Genomic DNA, 16,576 nt, shown 5'->3' with positions numbered 1-16,576 from the left:
TCGCTCAAAATACAAAACAGTCCAAACAAGTTCACACCACAAACGATATACACATGTTGGTGAACCTGTGATTATGAATGTACACATACTTATAAGTAATGTGCATGCACAAAGCTCTCTTAAATACAACGTAGTCAAACTATTCGTATGAGTTTGATAAACAAATAGTGACATGAATGCTGGCAGGGCACAAAGATGACTTGGTGCTACCGTTTAGCCAAAAAACTGTATTGGTTCCAAAGTAGATATAGCACTTTCACTTCCAGTAATAATATTAAACAGGACAAACAGAGTGGGTGATTCTCCCTAACAAGGACACATTGGTAAAAACCTTGTAGGTGTTCCAATCCCTCACCACTCCGTCCAAAACTAAAACAAAAAACAAGTTTTGCCTTTAGTTATACACAGGTATGTACTGGCCATCGGGACTACAGGGAGTTTCCCGGTGGGCCGGTTCAGCACCGCCATACCTCCCAACATTTTGGGATAGGAATGAGGGACACCTACTAGCAAATGTATGTAGGCATAGGACACACCCCCTGCCACGCCCCCTTAAAAGAGAATTAACAAAAAAAAAAAGGTCAATTAAATCCACAAGTGCTTTTTTTACCACCACTATTCCTTTATATTGGCTTTTGAAATGTACAAATGCAGCAATTTAGAAACTGGATGAAAGGTTTAGCACTGGGAAACACTTTTTGAAAGAAAAAAAGTGAATTTTATATACAGCTATATAGATCAGACCAACTGAGGAGGAAAGAGGAACGGAGGGACATTGGTCCGAATCAGGGACAGTCCCTCAAAATCAGGGACAGTTGGGAGCTCTGAGCACCGCTGTACTGCCTATAAGCAGGGGCGGCACCAGGTGGGTGCTTGGGTGTGCTTTAGCTCCCCCCAAAATTTCACATAGCAGCCACCTCCGGTGCCTCAGGAAGATATTTACTGTTTGTAGCCCAGGTTTAATCTTGGCTACTGAATTACTGAATTGAATCAGTGAATCAACTCACTACTAGGGTTGCCACCTGTTCGGGATTCACCCGGACAGTTCAGGTTTGGAATCATGCGTCAGGGTTTCAGATGGTCTGAGACCCAGACACATTATTCAGACCGGACTAAGTCTCTCCCCTCCCCCCTTCTCTCTCCTGCCTCTAAGTTATACGCTAAAGTGAATCAGGGTTCCGCTTTACACCAAAAGCCACAGTACTCCCCCTTACATCAGATTCCTCTCTGTATACCAGGGAATCCCTTATGTTAGAGTCCCCAGAGTTCTCCCTTACATCATAGTCTGCAGAGTCCCCCCTTAAAGGGAACTCTGTGAGTTCAGATGTAAAGGGAGAACTCTGTTGACTCTGATGTAAAGGGGGAACTCTGTTGACTCTGATGTAAAGGGGGAACTCTGTTGACGCTGATGTAAAGGGGGAACTCTGTTGACTCTGGTGTAAAGGGGGAACTCTGTGGTCTCTGATGTAAAGGGGGAACTCTGTTGACTCTGATGTAAAGGGGGAACTCTTGTAATTAACTTCCTATGATTAGAAATGTTATTTAATAGTAACATCTATGCATAGTTTATCTATGCATACTATTAAAAAAATTGCTTTGCAACGCTGAAGTGTTCGGGTTTCACTTGAAGAAAAAGTGGCGACCCTTCTCACTACAGAGTTTGAATGAATCGAATCATGAAAGTGCATCTGATTCAATTCACTGTCAAAGAACCTCCGCTTTCAGGATGAGTAGGAAGGGAGCTGAAAACTGCAGCCCCATCTCATGATTTGTAAAATCAGCGATAACATGATTAGCTGCGTGAGCCATCAAGGCTCCAAGTCTCTGAATAAATCACAGAGCACACAAGATTCTCTTTTGTATGATGTCTGTGTGTGTGGGGCAGGTGTTCAAAAACCGCTACCCATCAGAAAGTGCAACAGTAGTGACGTTCCATGGCAGCCATATTGGTACACCCTGCACTAGGCCACACTAAGCCTACATTCTGAAGTCATGAAGTCTGGCTTTTCACGCTTATTTTTACCAGTAAACTGAGCTAATATAGTGAAATACAGTATTTTGAAATCCGTGACACGGTTTTGATGTTGAATTTTAACCGGTTCCCGATCGGCTCACGCACATATACTGTGGGATAATGGCACTGCTGCGCGAAACCCCTATACTGGTAAGGAGTTCCCTTTAAGAGCCGCGCCCGCTGCAGAGCGGGGGGACTCGATGCGCGTGGTCGGCAGTCGCGATCGCATGCACGAGAGCCAGCACAGGGATTTGTATGTGTGTACACACACAAATCCCTGTTCTGTCAGGGGAGAGGAAACATGTCATTTGTTCCTACTTAGTAGGAACAATGATATGTCTCCTCCCCCAGTCAGTCCTATCCCCCCTACAGTTAGAACACATTCAGGGAACACACACTTAACCCCTTGATCGCCCCCTAGTGTTAACCCCTTCCCTACCAGTGACATTTACACAGCAATCAGTGCATTTTTTAAAGCACTGATCGCTGTATAAATGTCAGTGGTCCCAAAAATTTGTTAAAAGTGTCCGATCTGTCCGTCGCAATGTCGCAGTACCGTAAAAAATGCAGATTACCGCCATTACTAGTAAAACAAAAAAAAATAATAATAAAAATGCCAAAAAATGCTATAAATCATTCCCATGGCTTGTAAACGCTATAACTTTTGCGCAAACCAATCAATATACGCCTATTGCGTTTTTGTTTTTTTTTTTTTTTACCAAAAATATGTAGAATAATATATATCGGCCTAAACTGATGAATATATTTGCTTTTTTTTTGGATATGTATTATAGCAAAAAGTTTTTTAAAAAAATATTCTTTTCAAAATTGTCGCTCGGAAAAAAAGGACGTCAATTTTGTTTGGGTACAGCGTCACACGACCGCGCAATTGTCAGTTTAAAGCGACGCAGTGCCGAATCGCAAACAATGATCTGATCATTAAGGAGGCAAATCCTTCCAGGGCTGAAGTGATTAATCTTAGCTTGGAGGAAGTGAGTTGTGAGTCAATTCAATGATTCTAATCATTTCACTGAACTGATCCAAATGATTTGAATCACTAAAAAGCATATTCTGCCCAAGTCTACCCGGGTCGCCTGCTACCAGCGCCACTCCCGCCCCTCAGCCCACCCCTGTATGTCCGGAGATCGACAAACAGCATGTCAGATGCAGGGCTAGATCTCGTTCCTGTGCCCCGTGCAGCATTGGGAGGGAGGGATCTTGGAATCACCTGCTCTGTCTTATCCTATCATGCTGTGCCTGGGCTACAACCCCTCCCACTTCCCCTGCCGCTGTTCTGACAAAATGTCTAACCAGGCAGAATGAGCAACCCGCGTCACTTCCGTTTTCTTAAAACCATCATGAATTGCAGATTTTGATGAATTGCTGTTTATTTCACAAATTGCTGTTTGGACACAACACCCACAACCGAATAGAGTCCGGTGCACGATATTATGAGTGGAGATTGTTACTCCGCTCCGATACCATACTTGCCAACAGTCTCGCTTTTCCCGGGACAATCCCGATTTTTGGACCCTCAACCCAATCGGAGCTCATCCTGATTAAAATCCCAGGATTTTGCTTTTGTTCCAGGAAATCTGGACTGTTTTTGGCAAAAACGTCAGCGGGCTACAAAAAGATGGCTGCCGCCGCAAGGACTGTTTCCCCGTGTGTTCAGTGGAGAGGGAAGGGGCAGCCAATTGGCTTCTCTCTTCAGTGTACAAGTAGACAATTCTCTTGTGCACTGAAGCTGATTAGTTGCACGGATCGGAAGGAGGGGCTCCGCTGCTGGGGACACTGATGTAAGGAGGGGCTCCGCTGCTGGGGACACTGATGTAAGGAGGGGCTCCGCTGCTGGGAACACCTGATGTAAGGAGCGGCTTAGGCTGTTGGGGACACCTGATGTAAGTAGGGGCTCCGCTGATGGGGACACTGATGTAGGGACTCAGGCTCTGCTGCTGGGGAAACTGATATAAGGAGGGGCTCTGCTGATGGGGACACTGATGTAAGGACTCAGGCTCCAATGCTGGGGACACCAGATGTAAGGAGGGGCTCCGCTGCTGGGGACACCAGATGTAAGGAGGGGCTCCGCTGGGGACCCCAGATGTAAGGAGGGACTCTGCTGAGAATGCCTAAAGTAAGGAGGAACTCTGCTGGGGGCACCTGATGGCATTTGGTGGCAGGTGACACACTCAGACACACAATGATTCTGCATTATGGTGAGTTGAATGCTTTCATTTTATATTACAATGTAATAATAGAAATAATGCGCTTCAATCATCCTGACGCCATAACAACCATGGTGCCGGGATGATTGAAGCGCTAACACCAGGTGTTTGGAGTATCTTTATATGCTGATTGTTGAACTTTCTGGAAAACACATATTTCTATTGTGGTGTAGGATCTGGGCCTCCCTCTCTCCCTATCTCTTTCTTTCTCTCTCTCCCTTTCTTTTTCTTCCTCCATTCCTCGTTCATCTCAGACTCTATCCAAACCCCCTTTGAGCCACGCCCCTTTAAGCCACGCCCAATATTCCACTTAAACCGTGTCGCACGCCACATTTTTTTTCCCCGCTACGCCATGCCTACAAACGTATGCCCCACCTCTAAGTATAAAAAGTGTCCCTATACATTTTTTTACAATATTGCCAACTTTGCGATACTAGCCAACAAAATGGCCGCCTCCGAGGCGGCGACACCTTTGTCCTCGCTAGCCGCTGTGCTGTGAAAACAGCTCAATCTTCCTGTACCGGACTGTATTCAGTAGCCGGTGTTGTGTCCAAACACCAATTCGTTCAAATCAGTAATTACTGATGATTTAAAGAAAGTGGAAGTGACGTGGTTTGATTTTCTGCCAAGTTGCCGATTTTGTCAGGACACCGCCTTGTTTTGGTTTCAGGCAGCTCCAGAAGAAGACGCCAAACCCCTCGGCTTTCTAACTCATGTGAGTCTTTTTTTTAATGCATACGTCATGGAGGGGAGAAGCAAGTTGTGCAGCAGCCTGGACAGTGATAGGTTTGTGGTTTAGTGCAGGTGGCGGTGTTCTCCGGTGGGGGGGACAGGACAAGAGGAAAACACGCTCTTACAGGTTATTTATGTTGTAATAACCAGGCTGTGAGATCTTCAGCATCAGAAGACAGAACACACAGACCTCATATGTTAATTTATATCAGCAAAAATCATGTTTATTACAGAGACTTCTGTGATAGGGAGAAAAGAATCCATGAGATCCGTGTGTTCTGTCCCTTTCCTGTCTCTGCTAGCTCCATCTTTAACCCTTACGGCTCATTCACACTAGTTTTGCCCTCTGAAGAGCAATCAACCTTTAGATTGCTCTTTAGAGAACATTAGACAGGTGGTGAGAAGGTGTTGTATCACCTCCTCCCCGCCTGCTTTATCTCTTTGAACCCCACACTAGTGCAACACAACTGTGTGCATTGCAGAGCAGCCCTATTCACTCGAATGGGTTGTGTTCAGTGGGTGGTAGCACCTGCCAAAAGCCAAAGGTTCCTGCCATGACAAAAAAACACCAAGACCACAGCATGTATACACCTCCCAGCTGCTGCCTATGCAGCTAAAAGGGTGGCAGTTGGGGGTGGTAAATATGTGGCTCAGCTATAGGGTTTTACAGCCCCCCCCCCCCAACCACTAGTGTGAATTAGCCCTAACATTGCTGGTGTGATGTCACAATAAATTTCAATTTATGTAAAGTGAACTTTCCCCTCTCCCTCCTCATGTTACCGTAAAGGTTTTTTTTTTTCTGATAAATATATATATATCATCAATCAATGTAATGGATCTTTTACATTTGCAGTAAGGGGGAAAAAAAGCAGGCATTTGAGTCATTGTTTTATTGCCACCTGAACCGCTGGTCGTTATCCCCGCAGAGCCTGGACCAGCTCTGTGACATCAGCCGACAGCGGGCTCTAGGCCCCTTTCACACTGCCGTGACTTAAAAGCTGCGCATTTATACTGCAATTTTGCCGCAATTTCAGGGAAAGCCTGTGTAAACTTTAGGTCTAGGACCTCAGCTCGCATTAAAGTCAGACCAAAGTAGTACAGGGACTACTTTAAAGTCATCACTACTTGAAGTCGCACAGATATGAATGGTTATCATTGGAAATCATGGGGAGCGACAGGTCATGTGACTTTGCCGTCCCAAATCGCAGGACAAGTCGTGCAAGTGTAAAAGGGGCCTCAGCAGAGGGGCAGAGCTGAAGAAGTGGCTCCCAGAGTGGCGTGCACTTTGTGGATTGCCTGTGGTGTAAGTCTATTACTGGTTGGAAGCTTCTCGGCCTTTTGGCTAAGATCAAGTGTAGGATCTGTTCTTATCAGTTGCCAGAGGAGGCGCTGTGCAACTCCCAAAGGGGAGAGCTATGCAAATCTGATGGTGTAATTGTACTTGGATGGCCTGTCTCATTAGGCGCCACATTAAGGCGCTCTTAGGCTATAGAGGCCAATGATGGTCATATGCGAGCAGGCTTGAAGGCTGCTCCTGGTGAGGATGGGTGCTGCATCGGGTCTGGCCGAAGGGGCGGTCCGTGGCCTTCTGGCCTAGATTTGTGTGGCCTCTTTTCCTGGCAGTTTTTCGGGAAAGAACACCGGCCCCCCTTTCGCACCAGGGGGAGCGGTTAGTATTTCCCGAATATAATTAGGCAGGAGTGATGGGAGTTGTTCTGGTTGAGCCTTATGTGTAGAGGCTCTCCCTAAGCTTTTAGAGCTCCAGGCCTTCCTGTTAGGGGTGAGGGCTGCGCCGGTCTGGCTGTGGGCCAGGGTTGGAAAAAAGCCCATGGTGTAAATTTTTTTTATTAAAAAAATCACACAAACATACAGTTCATTAATAAAAACATATTTACACAAAAATAAACAACTACTAAACAAAAACAAGCATGCTTACATCAGCAAGTAAAGAAAACCGTTTCCTGACAAGATTACATAGAAAGAAACATATTTTAATGACAACTACGAACCCCGAACCTCAACTTAAACACAATCCAGGCTAAGAAACATTTTGAGATTTAATCGCCATTGAGAATGTAATTCCCATGCCCATGGTGTATGTGCCCCTGGAGTGGCAGTCCAGGGGTGCCGTAAAATCACTGTGAGTGAGGGTCACTGCATCATACCAAACTTTTTTTCTCACCTACCTCCTGGGCCGGGCCTTTTGGGTGGGACTGGAGGAATTTTTAATTCCTGGCCAAAGGGCCTGGTCATTATTTCACACAATGACCACTTTTTCCACACCACTCCACTTCCTTCTCCCCCACTTTCTTTTATCCATATGCCCTTTGTTTGTCACTTTTTGTATTTTTTGTGTTTGTACACGGTTTTTGCATGTGTGACTGTTAGGGTGTAGGTCCTCAGGCCTGCCCCGAAAGTCTTGGGAGGGGGTGGACATGGCCTTCTGCCTTAGTTTGCCTTCTCTCATGGGGTCTCCCTTCGGGGGAGCCCCACCAAGTACTTGGGTGGGTCTGTTTCGGCAGACCCTCCAGAGAAAGGGGTCTGTCTGGTTTCGGCCAGATGGACCAAGTGTAAAGTACCCCAGTCCCCGTCTGGAGCCTAATGCCCCAGGAGATCAGGGCAAGGCCTTCTGATTTTAGAGGGCATGTGTACACCCATTGCAAGTTTTTGTGTCACCTCTTTATGTGTGTGCACATTTTTTTGGCAAGTTTTTGAGTGTGTTTTACACGCCATGGGCTTTAAAAAAAAAACTGGTTGGAAGCCTCTGTGGAGGCTTTCATAGTTTAGAGTTAGGACTACAGAAAACACTGGGGTGCCTTGATGGGGCTCTGTAGCTTACACATGTATTTGCAAATACAGTATGTGCAATCTAAACCCCTGTTTTTGATGCATACTGTTAGACAGGATAACTTGGTTGGTTGCAAGTTGGTCGGTAAGTTTAGCCCTCCCACTTCACGCAGTGATGTGAGAAGGAGGAGAAAAAATACAGAGAAGATTAATTAATGAAATAATAAAAGAGGTGAGTGAGGAGTTAGAGTATATTTTCAGTTAACACATTTTCATACAAAAAGCCGTTTATGCTTACAGTGGAATGTTTTTACTGATTTTTTTTTTTTTTTTGTGCAATTGCGTATAGTTTATATACTGTTTTTGTGCGTGTTTGCAAAAATTTAAGTTTTGCACTCCTGTGACCCGTTTTCAGTAGAGAGTGGTCTGAAGTCCGCTCTCTGCTGACGTCACCAAGATCAGTCCAGGCACCACATCATCACGACTTCGGAAGTCTGGATCCACCAGGTGCCTGGACTGATAGGCGTCTCAGCCTCTCAGTGAGCCACTGAGACGGCTGCCCCCTGCTCCTCCACAGCTCAGCGCTCCAATGAGCATGGAGGAGCAGAGAGGAGAGCTGCTGATTGACAGTCAGCAGCTCTCCTCTCGGAGAGCTGAGAGAACCGAGCCATCTGGTGTGTTCAATCGCTTGGTTCTCAGTACAGAGACACCGGGGGACAGCTGCAGCATCGGAACGATCCATCTAGGTAAGTATGATTATGGGAAAAAAGTAAGACCCATACTTCTCCTTTTAAGTACTTTATTCAGTTGATTTAAATCAGGGGTCTCCAAACTTTCTAAGCAAAGTGCCAGTTTAGTGTCCCTCAGGCTTTAACGGGGCCAGACTGTAGCCAGTGAGAGTAGAAAATGCCCTGGCATCAGTGCTCCATCAAAAGAAAAGGAATCCGCTGCTCCAGGTGTAGGCAATACCTTGATGGGAACCAAGTAGGAGTGCTAGCCCCGCGGCCCGCCTCCGTAAAAACTTGAGAAAAAGAAGAAATGGCTGCACATCTAAAGTTTCCAAAAAGTGACATGCAAGGAAAATAAAAAAACAGCATTTTAGCTTGCACACGATTGAATGATAAAATCAGCAGAGCTTCCCCTCATTTCAGATCTACCCCTAAGATTTAGGGCGACAGCACTTTCATGTGTACTTGCAGTGCAAAGTGGATTTGCCTTTCGTAAATAACCCCCCTAGTGTCCCTGGTGTATTTTGACTGTCTGCAATAAAAGGCACTTTTTGGAAGCTTTGGATGTGCAGCCATTTCTTCTTTTTCATCAGTGCTCCATCATTGGTTCTAATGGGGGGGGGGTAATAGTGCCCCATTGTTGATATCAACGAGATGAATGATGCCCCATTGATGGTGTCAGTAGGGTGAATGGTGTCTCATCATTGGTGTCAGTTGGTGGAATAGTACCCCAAGGACCAGATAAAGGCAAGCAAAGGGCCCCTTCTGCCCCCCCCCCCCGGGCCACAGTTTGGAGGCCACTGATTTAAAGTATAACTAAAAGCAAAGCTTTTGTTTTAGTTTTGGATAGAGGGGAGCTGGATTAGAACAACACTTGTCAGTTTTTATTGTATAGACTGGGTGTTGTGCAAACTCTAGAAATCATGATCATATCATATCCTGTGATATATAATCATCAAAACCGTATGAAGTGCATATATACAGTGCCTTGAAAAAGTATTTATACTCCTTGAAATTTTCCACATTTTGTCATGTTACAAACAAAAACGTAAATATATTTTATTGGGATTTTATGTGATAGACCAACACAAAGTGGCACATAATTGTGAAGTGGAAGGAAAATGATAAATGATTTTTAAACATTTTTTACAAATAAATATGTGAAAAGTGTGGTGTACATTTGTATTCAGCTCACCCGAGTCAATACTTTGTAGAACCCCCTTTCACTGAAATTACAGCTGCAAGTCTTTTTGGGGATGTCTCTACCAGCTTTGCACATCTAGAGAGTGACATTTTTGCCCATTCTTCTTTGCAAAATATCTCAAGCTCTGTCAGATTGGATGGAGAGCGTCTGTGAACAGCAATTTTCAAGTCTTGCCACAGATTCTCAGTTATATTTAGGTCTGGACTTTGACTGGGCCATTCTAACACATGAATATGTTTTGATCTAAACCATTCCATTATAGCTCTGGCTGTATATTTATGGTCGTTGTCCTACTGGAAGGTGAACCTCCACCCCAGTCTCAAGTCTTTTGCAGACTCTAACAGGTTTTCTTCTAAGATTGTCCTGTATTTGGCTCCATCCATCTTCCCATCAACTCAGACCAGCTTCCCTGTCCCTGCTGAAGAAAAGCATCCCCACAACATGCTGCTACCACCACCATGTTTCACGGTGGGGATGGCGTGTTCAGGGTGATGTGCAGTGTTATTTTTCTGTCACACATAGCGTTTTGCTTTTAGCCAAAAGTTAAATTTTGGTCTCATCTGACCAGAGCACCTTCTTCCACATGTTTGCTGTGTCCCCCACATGGCTTCTCGCAAACTGCAAACGGGACTTCCTATGGCTTTCTTTCAACAATGACTTTCTTCTTGTCACTCTTCCACAGAGGCTGAATGATGGCTATAGTGCGGACCTATATTGACCTATTGTCTCCTTTGCACGCTCCCTGCGTGCCCCCTGCAGGGTGAGCTGTGTGCTCTGTGATCACCTAGTCAATGAGACTCGGATGATCATAGATTGGAGTAAGGGGCTGATCATGGCACCTTACCACGTGATCAGCTGTCAGCCAATGACAGCTGATCACGTGATGCAAGCAGAAGATCGGTAATCTTTTTTTTTTTCCCCTCACACTAACAGCGCGAGGAGAAAAAAAGACGATCACCAACTTCTGTGTAAGGGACATCAGTCCCGAAGAGGCACAACCACCTCATCTGTGCCCACCAGTGCCACCTGCCAGTGCCCACAGTGCATATCAGTGCCCACCAGTGTATACCAGTGCCACCTATAAATGCCCACGAGTGCCACCTATCAATGCCCACCAGTGGTGCCAATCAATGCCTCATCAGTGCCACCTAGCAATGCTGCCTATCACTGCCACCCATCAGTGCCCATCACTGCCCTTCAGTGCCACCTATCAATGCCCTTCAGTGCCACCCATAAGTGACCATCAGTGCCACCCATCAGTGCCACCTCTCACTGCTGCCTATCAGTGCCGCCTTATCAGTGCCCATCAGTGCAGCCTCATCAGCGTACATCAATGAAGGAAATAAATTACCTGTTTGCAGAATTTTATAACAAAATATAAAACTGTTTTGTATTTTTTTTCAAAATTTTCGGTCTTTTTACATTTTTTTTAACAAAAAATAAAAAACCCAGGGGTGATCAAATAACACCAAAATAAAGCTTCATTTGGGTACAGTCTTGTATGACCGCGCAATTGTCGTTCGAAGAGTGACAGCGCTGAAAGCTGAAAATTGGTCTGGGCAGGAGGGGGGTTTAAGTGCCCAGTAAGCAAGTGGTTAAAGACCTAGCTGAATCCCTGTGTCACCAGATTGCCTGGCACCCTTCACTGGTTGCAGATTCCTATACCTCCCAACTTTCTGAGATGGGAACAAGGGACACCTATTAGTGTAAGTATGTAATGATAGGACACCCCCCTACCACACCCCTTAAAGAAGAATTATACACAAAAAAGATTAGTTAAACCCACAAGTGCTTCTTTGCCACTGCTATTCCTTTATACTGGCTTTGATGCCATGGACTATGGACAATTACAACTAGTTGGAGCGTCCGGAGGCCGCTCCTTTGAGGGGGGGTACTGTCAGGAAAGGGTTCACCCGTTGGTGGCGCTGTCAGTCTCTTGGATCGCAGTACCGGTGTCCACCAGCGGGTGTCTTCTAACAATTAGGATCTGTAGTGGAGGGATTCACCTGCTGGTGGCACTGTTAGATCCTTGGGCTGTAGTACCGGTGTCCACCAGCGGGTGTCTCCCAGAAGTGTGGAGCAGACTGCACCTCCTGCGATCAGGTGTCACTTAAGGCTAATTACAGGTATGCATATAAATACCCGGCAAACACTTGCATGTTTGCCTTAGTATCGTCCTTGTGCCCTGATCTGCTAGCCTATAACCTGAACCTGTACCTGATCCCGAGCCTGTATCTGATCCTGATCCCAAGCCTATCCTTATCCTGTCCCTCCTTTGTTCCTGTTCCCTTTCATCCTTGACTGTAGCCTGATCCCATTTACCTTCCACCATCTGCTGATTCCCTGTGTATGACCCTGGCCTGGCTTATGTTTGTGATTCTGGAACTGCCCTTGTTTATCCGCTGATCCTCTGTGTATGACCCTGGCCTGGCTTACGTTCTTGATTACGGTATTCCCCATCTACTGTATATAGTTATTTGTAGGTCACTGTTTGGTTTATTGAAATGGAGGAGACACAGAGAGAAAGAAAGGAATTGCTGCTCACCCCTTAAAACATTGAAACAGAGAGGAGAGAAGGTTTTCCCCGCAGCGGGGTTTTTAGGCAGCACAGTAATGGATGTAGTCAATATTGTATGAAAAAATATAACAATTTTATTGAAAGCTGTACCATAAAAGTTAAAAACGATGAGCTCCAGTGGGGAGTGTGTCACTGTTTGGTATTGGAGGCGTTTGTGTACTTATATATCACTTATATATCACTAATCTTAATAAACATTTATATTCACTTTACATGCGCTTTGGTTCTCTCTTTGCAGTCCACACAGTCTGATCTTACCTGGTACATGACACATAATAACAAAAAGACACAGTTTCACACTTTTAGTGCTTGGTCATGTGTTGTGACTAAGCGCTGAGAGTGTGAAACTTGTGAACTGTTTATCTTATGGGGCTGTGTTAGTGTCTTTTTAATATATATATATATATATATATATATATATATATATATATATATATATATATATATATAATTTTTTTTTTTTTTTTTTTTTTACTGCTAAATAGGAGTGCCTCTTTCTTTCTTTCTTCTATCTCTGTTATATTTGCAGCAGCAGAGCATGCTGGCATTGGGGGATTCAGCAGTATGGCTTTGTGGTGATTCAAGTCCACCTGGAGCAGTGTCAACCCTACTCTTTTCCCCATTTGCGACTTCTTTTTTCCCCAGTATGAGTCATACTGATCTAGCCTGCTGAGTGGGGTACCTGGCCTTTCTGGTGGAGTGGACATATGGAGGAGCCTTTAATATCAAAAGTGAATGTTGACCCATTTACAAAAGGGTGAAAGGCTCTGGTGAGATTATATTTAAGCGGGGCATGTTTTGGATCACTATACGGAGTGCTATATGTGGATTGCAGTGGCGCATATGTTTAAGCACTTCAGCACGAGCTGTTGTTGAAACAATACCCTAAAAATGTGGAATTTAAATATTGGTTACCAGATCTTATTTGGTGATGAAGTGATGCACTAAAAGTGTGGACTTTGCACATTGGTAACCAGTTTTCTAAATTTGTATGATTTTAAAAAAAATGTTTTTAAGACAGCAAATTTCACTAATACGATGCACTGTTTTTAGGTATATTACCACGGCTCATTGGGGGGCACATTGAGAGCAGCAGGTGGGATTCACACATAAGAAGTTTCGTTTACAAGATCCATAGAGTAGGTGTTAATATATTGTAGTGCTACTCTAGTAAGAGCCATAGGAATACTGTCCAGGTCTTCCCCACAAGGGTTGCTCCGCAGCCAGGCACCCAGGCTCATTCACATGTTTCTTCCATGACCAGTCTAGGGGTGTTGTTTTTGGTGCTTTTTATTTTTGAAGAACCTGGTTAGGGTTGAGGGGATTAGGTGGGATACTCCAAAAACAGAACTATGTACAACTTGAGGACTTAGGTATTCTTCAAAACAAGCTATTTTAAAGTCTGTGCTTGTAGCAAACAGTAGATGTAGTAGTAGTAGTAGTAGTAGTAGATGTAGTAGTAACAGTCGTCTCCTCTCTTACAGCCACAAGAGCAGAGCAGATTTAAGTAAAATATTAGATGGACAAAGCCCTTCAGGACACTAGCGCATGTCCCCTTTAACTAGACCCACAGTTGACTCTCTAGCACCAAAAGGGTGGCAAAAGCACAAAGGTCCCCAAGATCTCTTAGAAGTGTCTGTACTCACACAAGGCCTGAGGACAGTTGGTTGCCTCCTTTCAACTTCCAAGTGAAACCTTACTCCGGTGATATCAGACGAGATCTTCAGTGGATAGCCCCCCTCAGTCAGCTTTCTCTAGCTCCAGGATCTTAACATCCAGGCCCTCAGGTCCTCGACATCCAGACCCTTAGGTCCCTCAGCAGACATAGCAGTTTTGCCTTAGAGGGCAGCGTGCCCTCCAGGATAAACTAATCATCTCCAGGAAAAGACCCCATACCCAGTGTGCTCACAGAATCAATAAAGTCTGTCAGCATGTCATCAAAGCCTGCTTCTCTGGTATTGGCCAGGGCTGTATCGATATTCATGCTGCCATCTGTATGGCTCCACACCTATCATCCAGAAACCTCTCAAGCTTTCTGGATGCAAAGGGAGTTATCAGATTGGCAGCAGCTGACCCCACTGAGCAGACCTGACTAGCAAAACACAGCTACACTGAGTAAGTACCTAGGAGAGGGCTACAGTCATATTTTTACCCTAGGCCCACCTTGACAGTTAAATCCCTGATGGCAGTCATCTCATTTGCAGTACGGTGACAATATTGTGAAATAACTGGCAACAAGCAGCTAAATCTCTCCATAGCAAAACAATTGAATTGCATGCATAGCCCTGCCTAGGCTGAACATAGATCTAAGTCTTATCACTAAAGTCTCATGCAAGCTTCAAAATGGTGAATTCATGTCAAAACTTTGTTTTACTCTGCAGCTTTATAAATTACAATAATTAATGGGTGACCCTGCCATGCAGTTCCTGTGCAGGCACTTCTGTGTCCGGCATATATCCAGATTGATCCGGTTGTGCCATTGCTGTGCTAACTACATCAAGACGGTTAGCTAGGATTTTTGCTACCAGTTTATGTTTAGATCTACTTTACAGTCTGAATTTTTTGAGCACGGATGATTTTAGGTTAACTAACACCTCACATTCATCTAAATGTGTTTGGTTCCTGGAACTGGAAAGTCTTGTTCTCGAATGTGTGTTTTTTTTTCTGTGGCTATACAGTGTATATTCTAGCTGCTGTACATGATCACACATCTCCTGGAAGCAACATTCATGACTTCATTCAATCAGGTAACATCAACATTTATCCTATTTCATGCCTGATCACTTTTATTGATTTTGAGAATTTAACTCTCCATAAACCTATCAACTACAGCGCTGATCAGTGTATTCCAAAAATGAGGGACTCCTGCAGTCAGAATACAATGACACAGCGGGGAGGATTTCACCATCCACCTCACATATGGTGATGGGGAAATCAGTTCAGATTTTTTTTTGTTCAGCCAACTTCCGAACAAAAAAAACTGAGCCATGTATGGCCAACTTTAGTACCAAGTTAGGGAGGGGATCCATTGACTAAAATACCCTATATGGAGTGGGGGGGGGGGGGGGGGGCTGTGTTCTCTGAGCTGGTTTAAAGTATAGTTCTCTTTTGCAGTAGTTTTGAGAAACCGCAGCTATATGTTTGTTATGGGGTCCAATTCACATAGCGCATATATATATATATATATATATATATATATGTATGTATGTGTGTGTATATGTGTATATGTGTGTGTGTGTGTGTGTGTATATGTGTGTATATATATATGTATATATACATATATATATGTGTGTATATATATATATATATATATATATATATATGTGTATATATATATATATACACACACACACACACACACACACACACACACACACACACACACACACACACACACACACACACACACACACACACACACACACACACACACAGCTGGTAAAATAAGTATTGAATATGTCACCATTCTTCTAGGTAAATATATTTCTGTAGGTGCTACTGACATGAAATTTTCACCACATCTCGGTAACAACCCATGCAATCCATACATATAAATAAACCAAAACAAATAAATGAAGTTTTATGTCTAATAAAATGGAATGACACAGGGAAATGTTATTGAACACGCTAACTGTAATTTATTTAATTACAGACAGACAGGAGCAGCAGGTTGACCATTAAGGCTAAATGCTTATAAGGGGTGTAAAGTGGGATCCCCACAGGGTACAGAGTCCGAGCCACAGCCAGTATCATCCATTACCCTTGATGGTAGGGTTAGTCAACACTGCCTGCTATTGCCAGATCCCTGGGTTCACCACACCTGCTCCCGGGGCTCAGGTTAAAGCAGTAGGCAGACTAGGGGAGGTAGAATTACATTAAGACATAAGACCTGGATGTCCAGGGATACTTTGTGAAATATGGTACTTGTATGTTTCAGGAAACCATTCTATAGGACCCACTGGACTCTTAAAAACGGAGTCGGGCAGAAACGGTAAAGCCTTACAATTCACAGCTCATCTCTGATATTAAAACAAAAGTTCCAGAAGATGAATACATTTATTTTTAAAGATATAGAAGAACATTATCAGCTAATGGACTGGTACCGTCACTTAAAGTAATTAAAGATAAGAATATGAAACAAAGAAAGTAGGAAAGAGAAAGAAGAGAAAAAGATAAAAGAAGAAAAAAATTTAAAAAAACATACAGGTTCAATGCTGCTTCAACTCCGACCGTTTATCATACACATTACACTTTATGTCAAAGAGCATTGAATCTGCATTCATAAAAACAAACTTTTTTACTTAAAGC

At 44.0% G+C, this 16,576-nt stretch overlaps 1 protein-coding gene and 1 pseudogene across 2 annotated transcripts in view; both read left to right on the top strand.

Annotated features, from left to right (window-relative positions):
- Window positions 1-4,861: 4,861 nt before the first annotated feature.
- The window catches only part of LOC141147122 (histamine N-methyltransferase-like), a 70,061-nt gene continuing 58,346 nt past the window's right edge, over window positions 4,862-16,576 (top strand). The window contains exon 1 of one of the 2 annotated variants that reach the window (XM_073634248.1): window positions 4,862-4,954. Coding sequence is in view for 1 of the 2 variants with exons in the window: in XM_073634247.1 (XP_073490348.1) it covers window positions 14,968-15,015 (48 nt within the window). In the remaining variant the exon portion in view is untranslated. Of the gene's footprint in view, window positions 4,955-14,758; window positions 15,016-16,576 lie in introns of those variants that run through there. The other variant, XM_073634247.1, reaches the window with a different exon arrangement.
- LOC141101872 (U2 spliceosomal RNA) lies at window positions 6,294-6,431 on the top strand (annotated as a pseudogene).

The sequence above is a fragment of the Aquarana catesbeiana genome, linkage group LG06 (assembly GCF_042186555.1).
Source record: "Aquarana catesbeiana isolate 2022-GZ linkage group LG06, ASM4218655v1, whole genome shotgun sequence".
Taxonomy (NCBI): domain Eukaryota; kingdom Metazoa; phylum Chordata; class Amphibia; order Anura; family Ranidae; genus Aquarana; species Aquarana catesbeiana.
The sequence above is the reverse complement of the archived record's forward strand: the minus strand, read 5'-3'. Positions and strand labels throughout refer to the sequence as shown.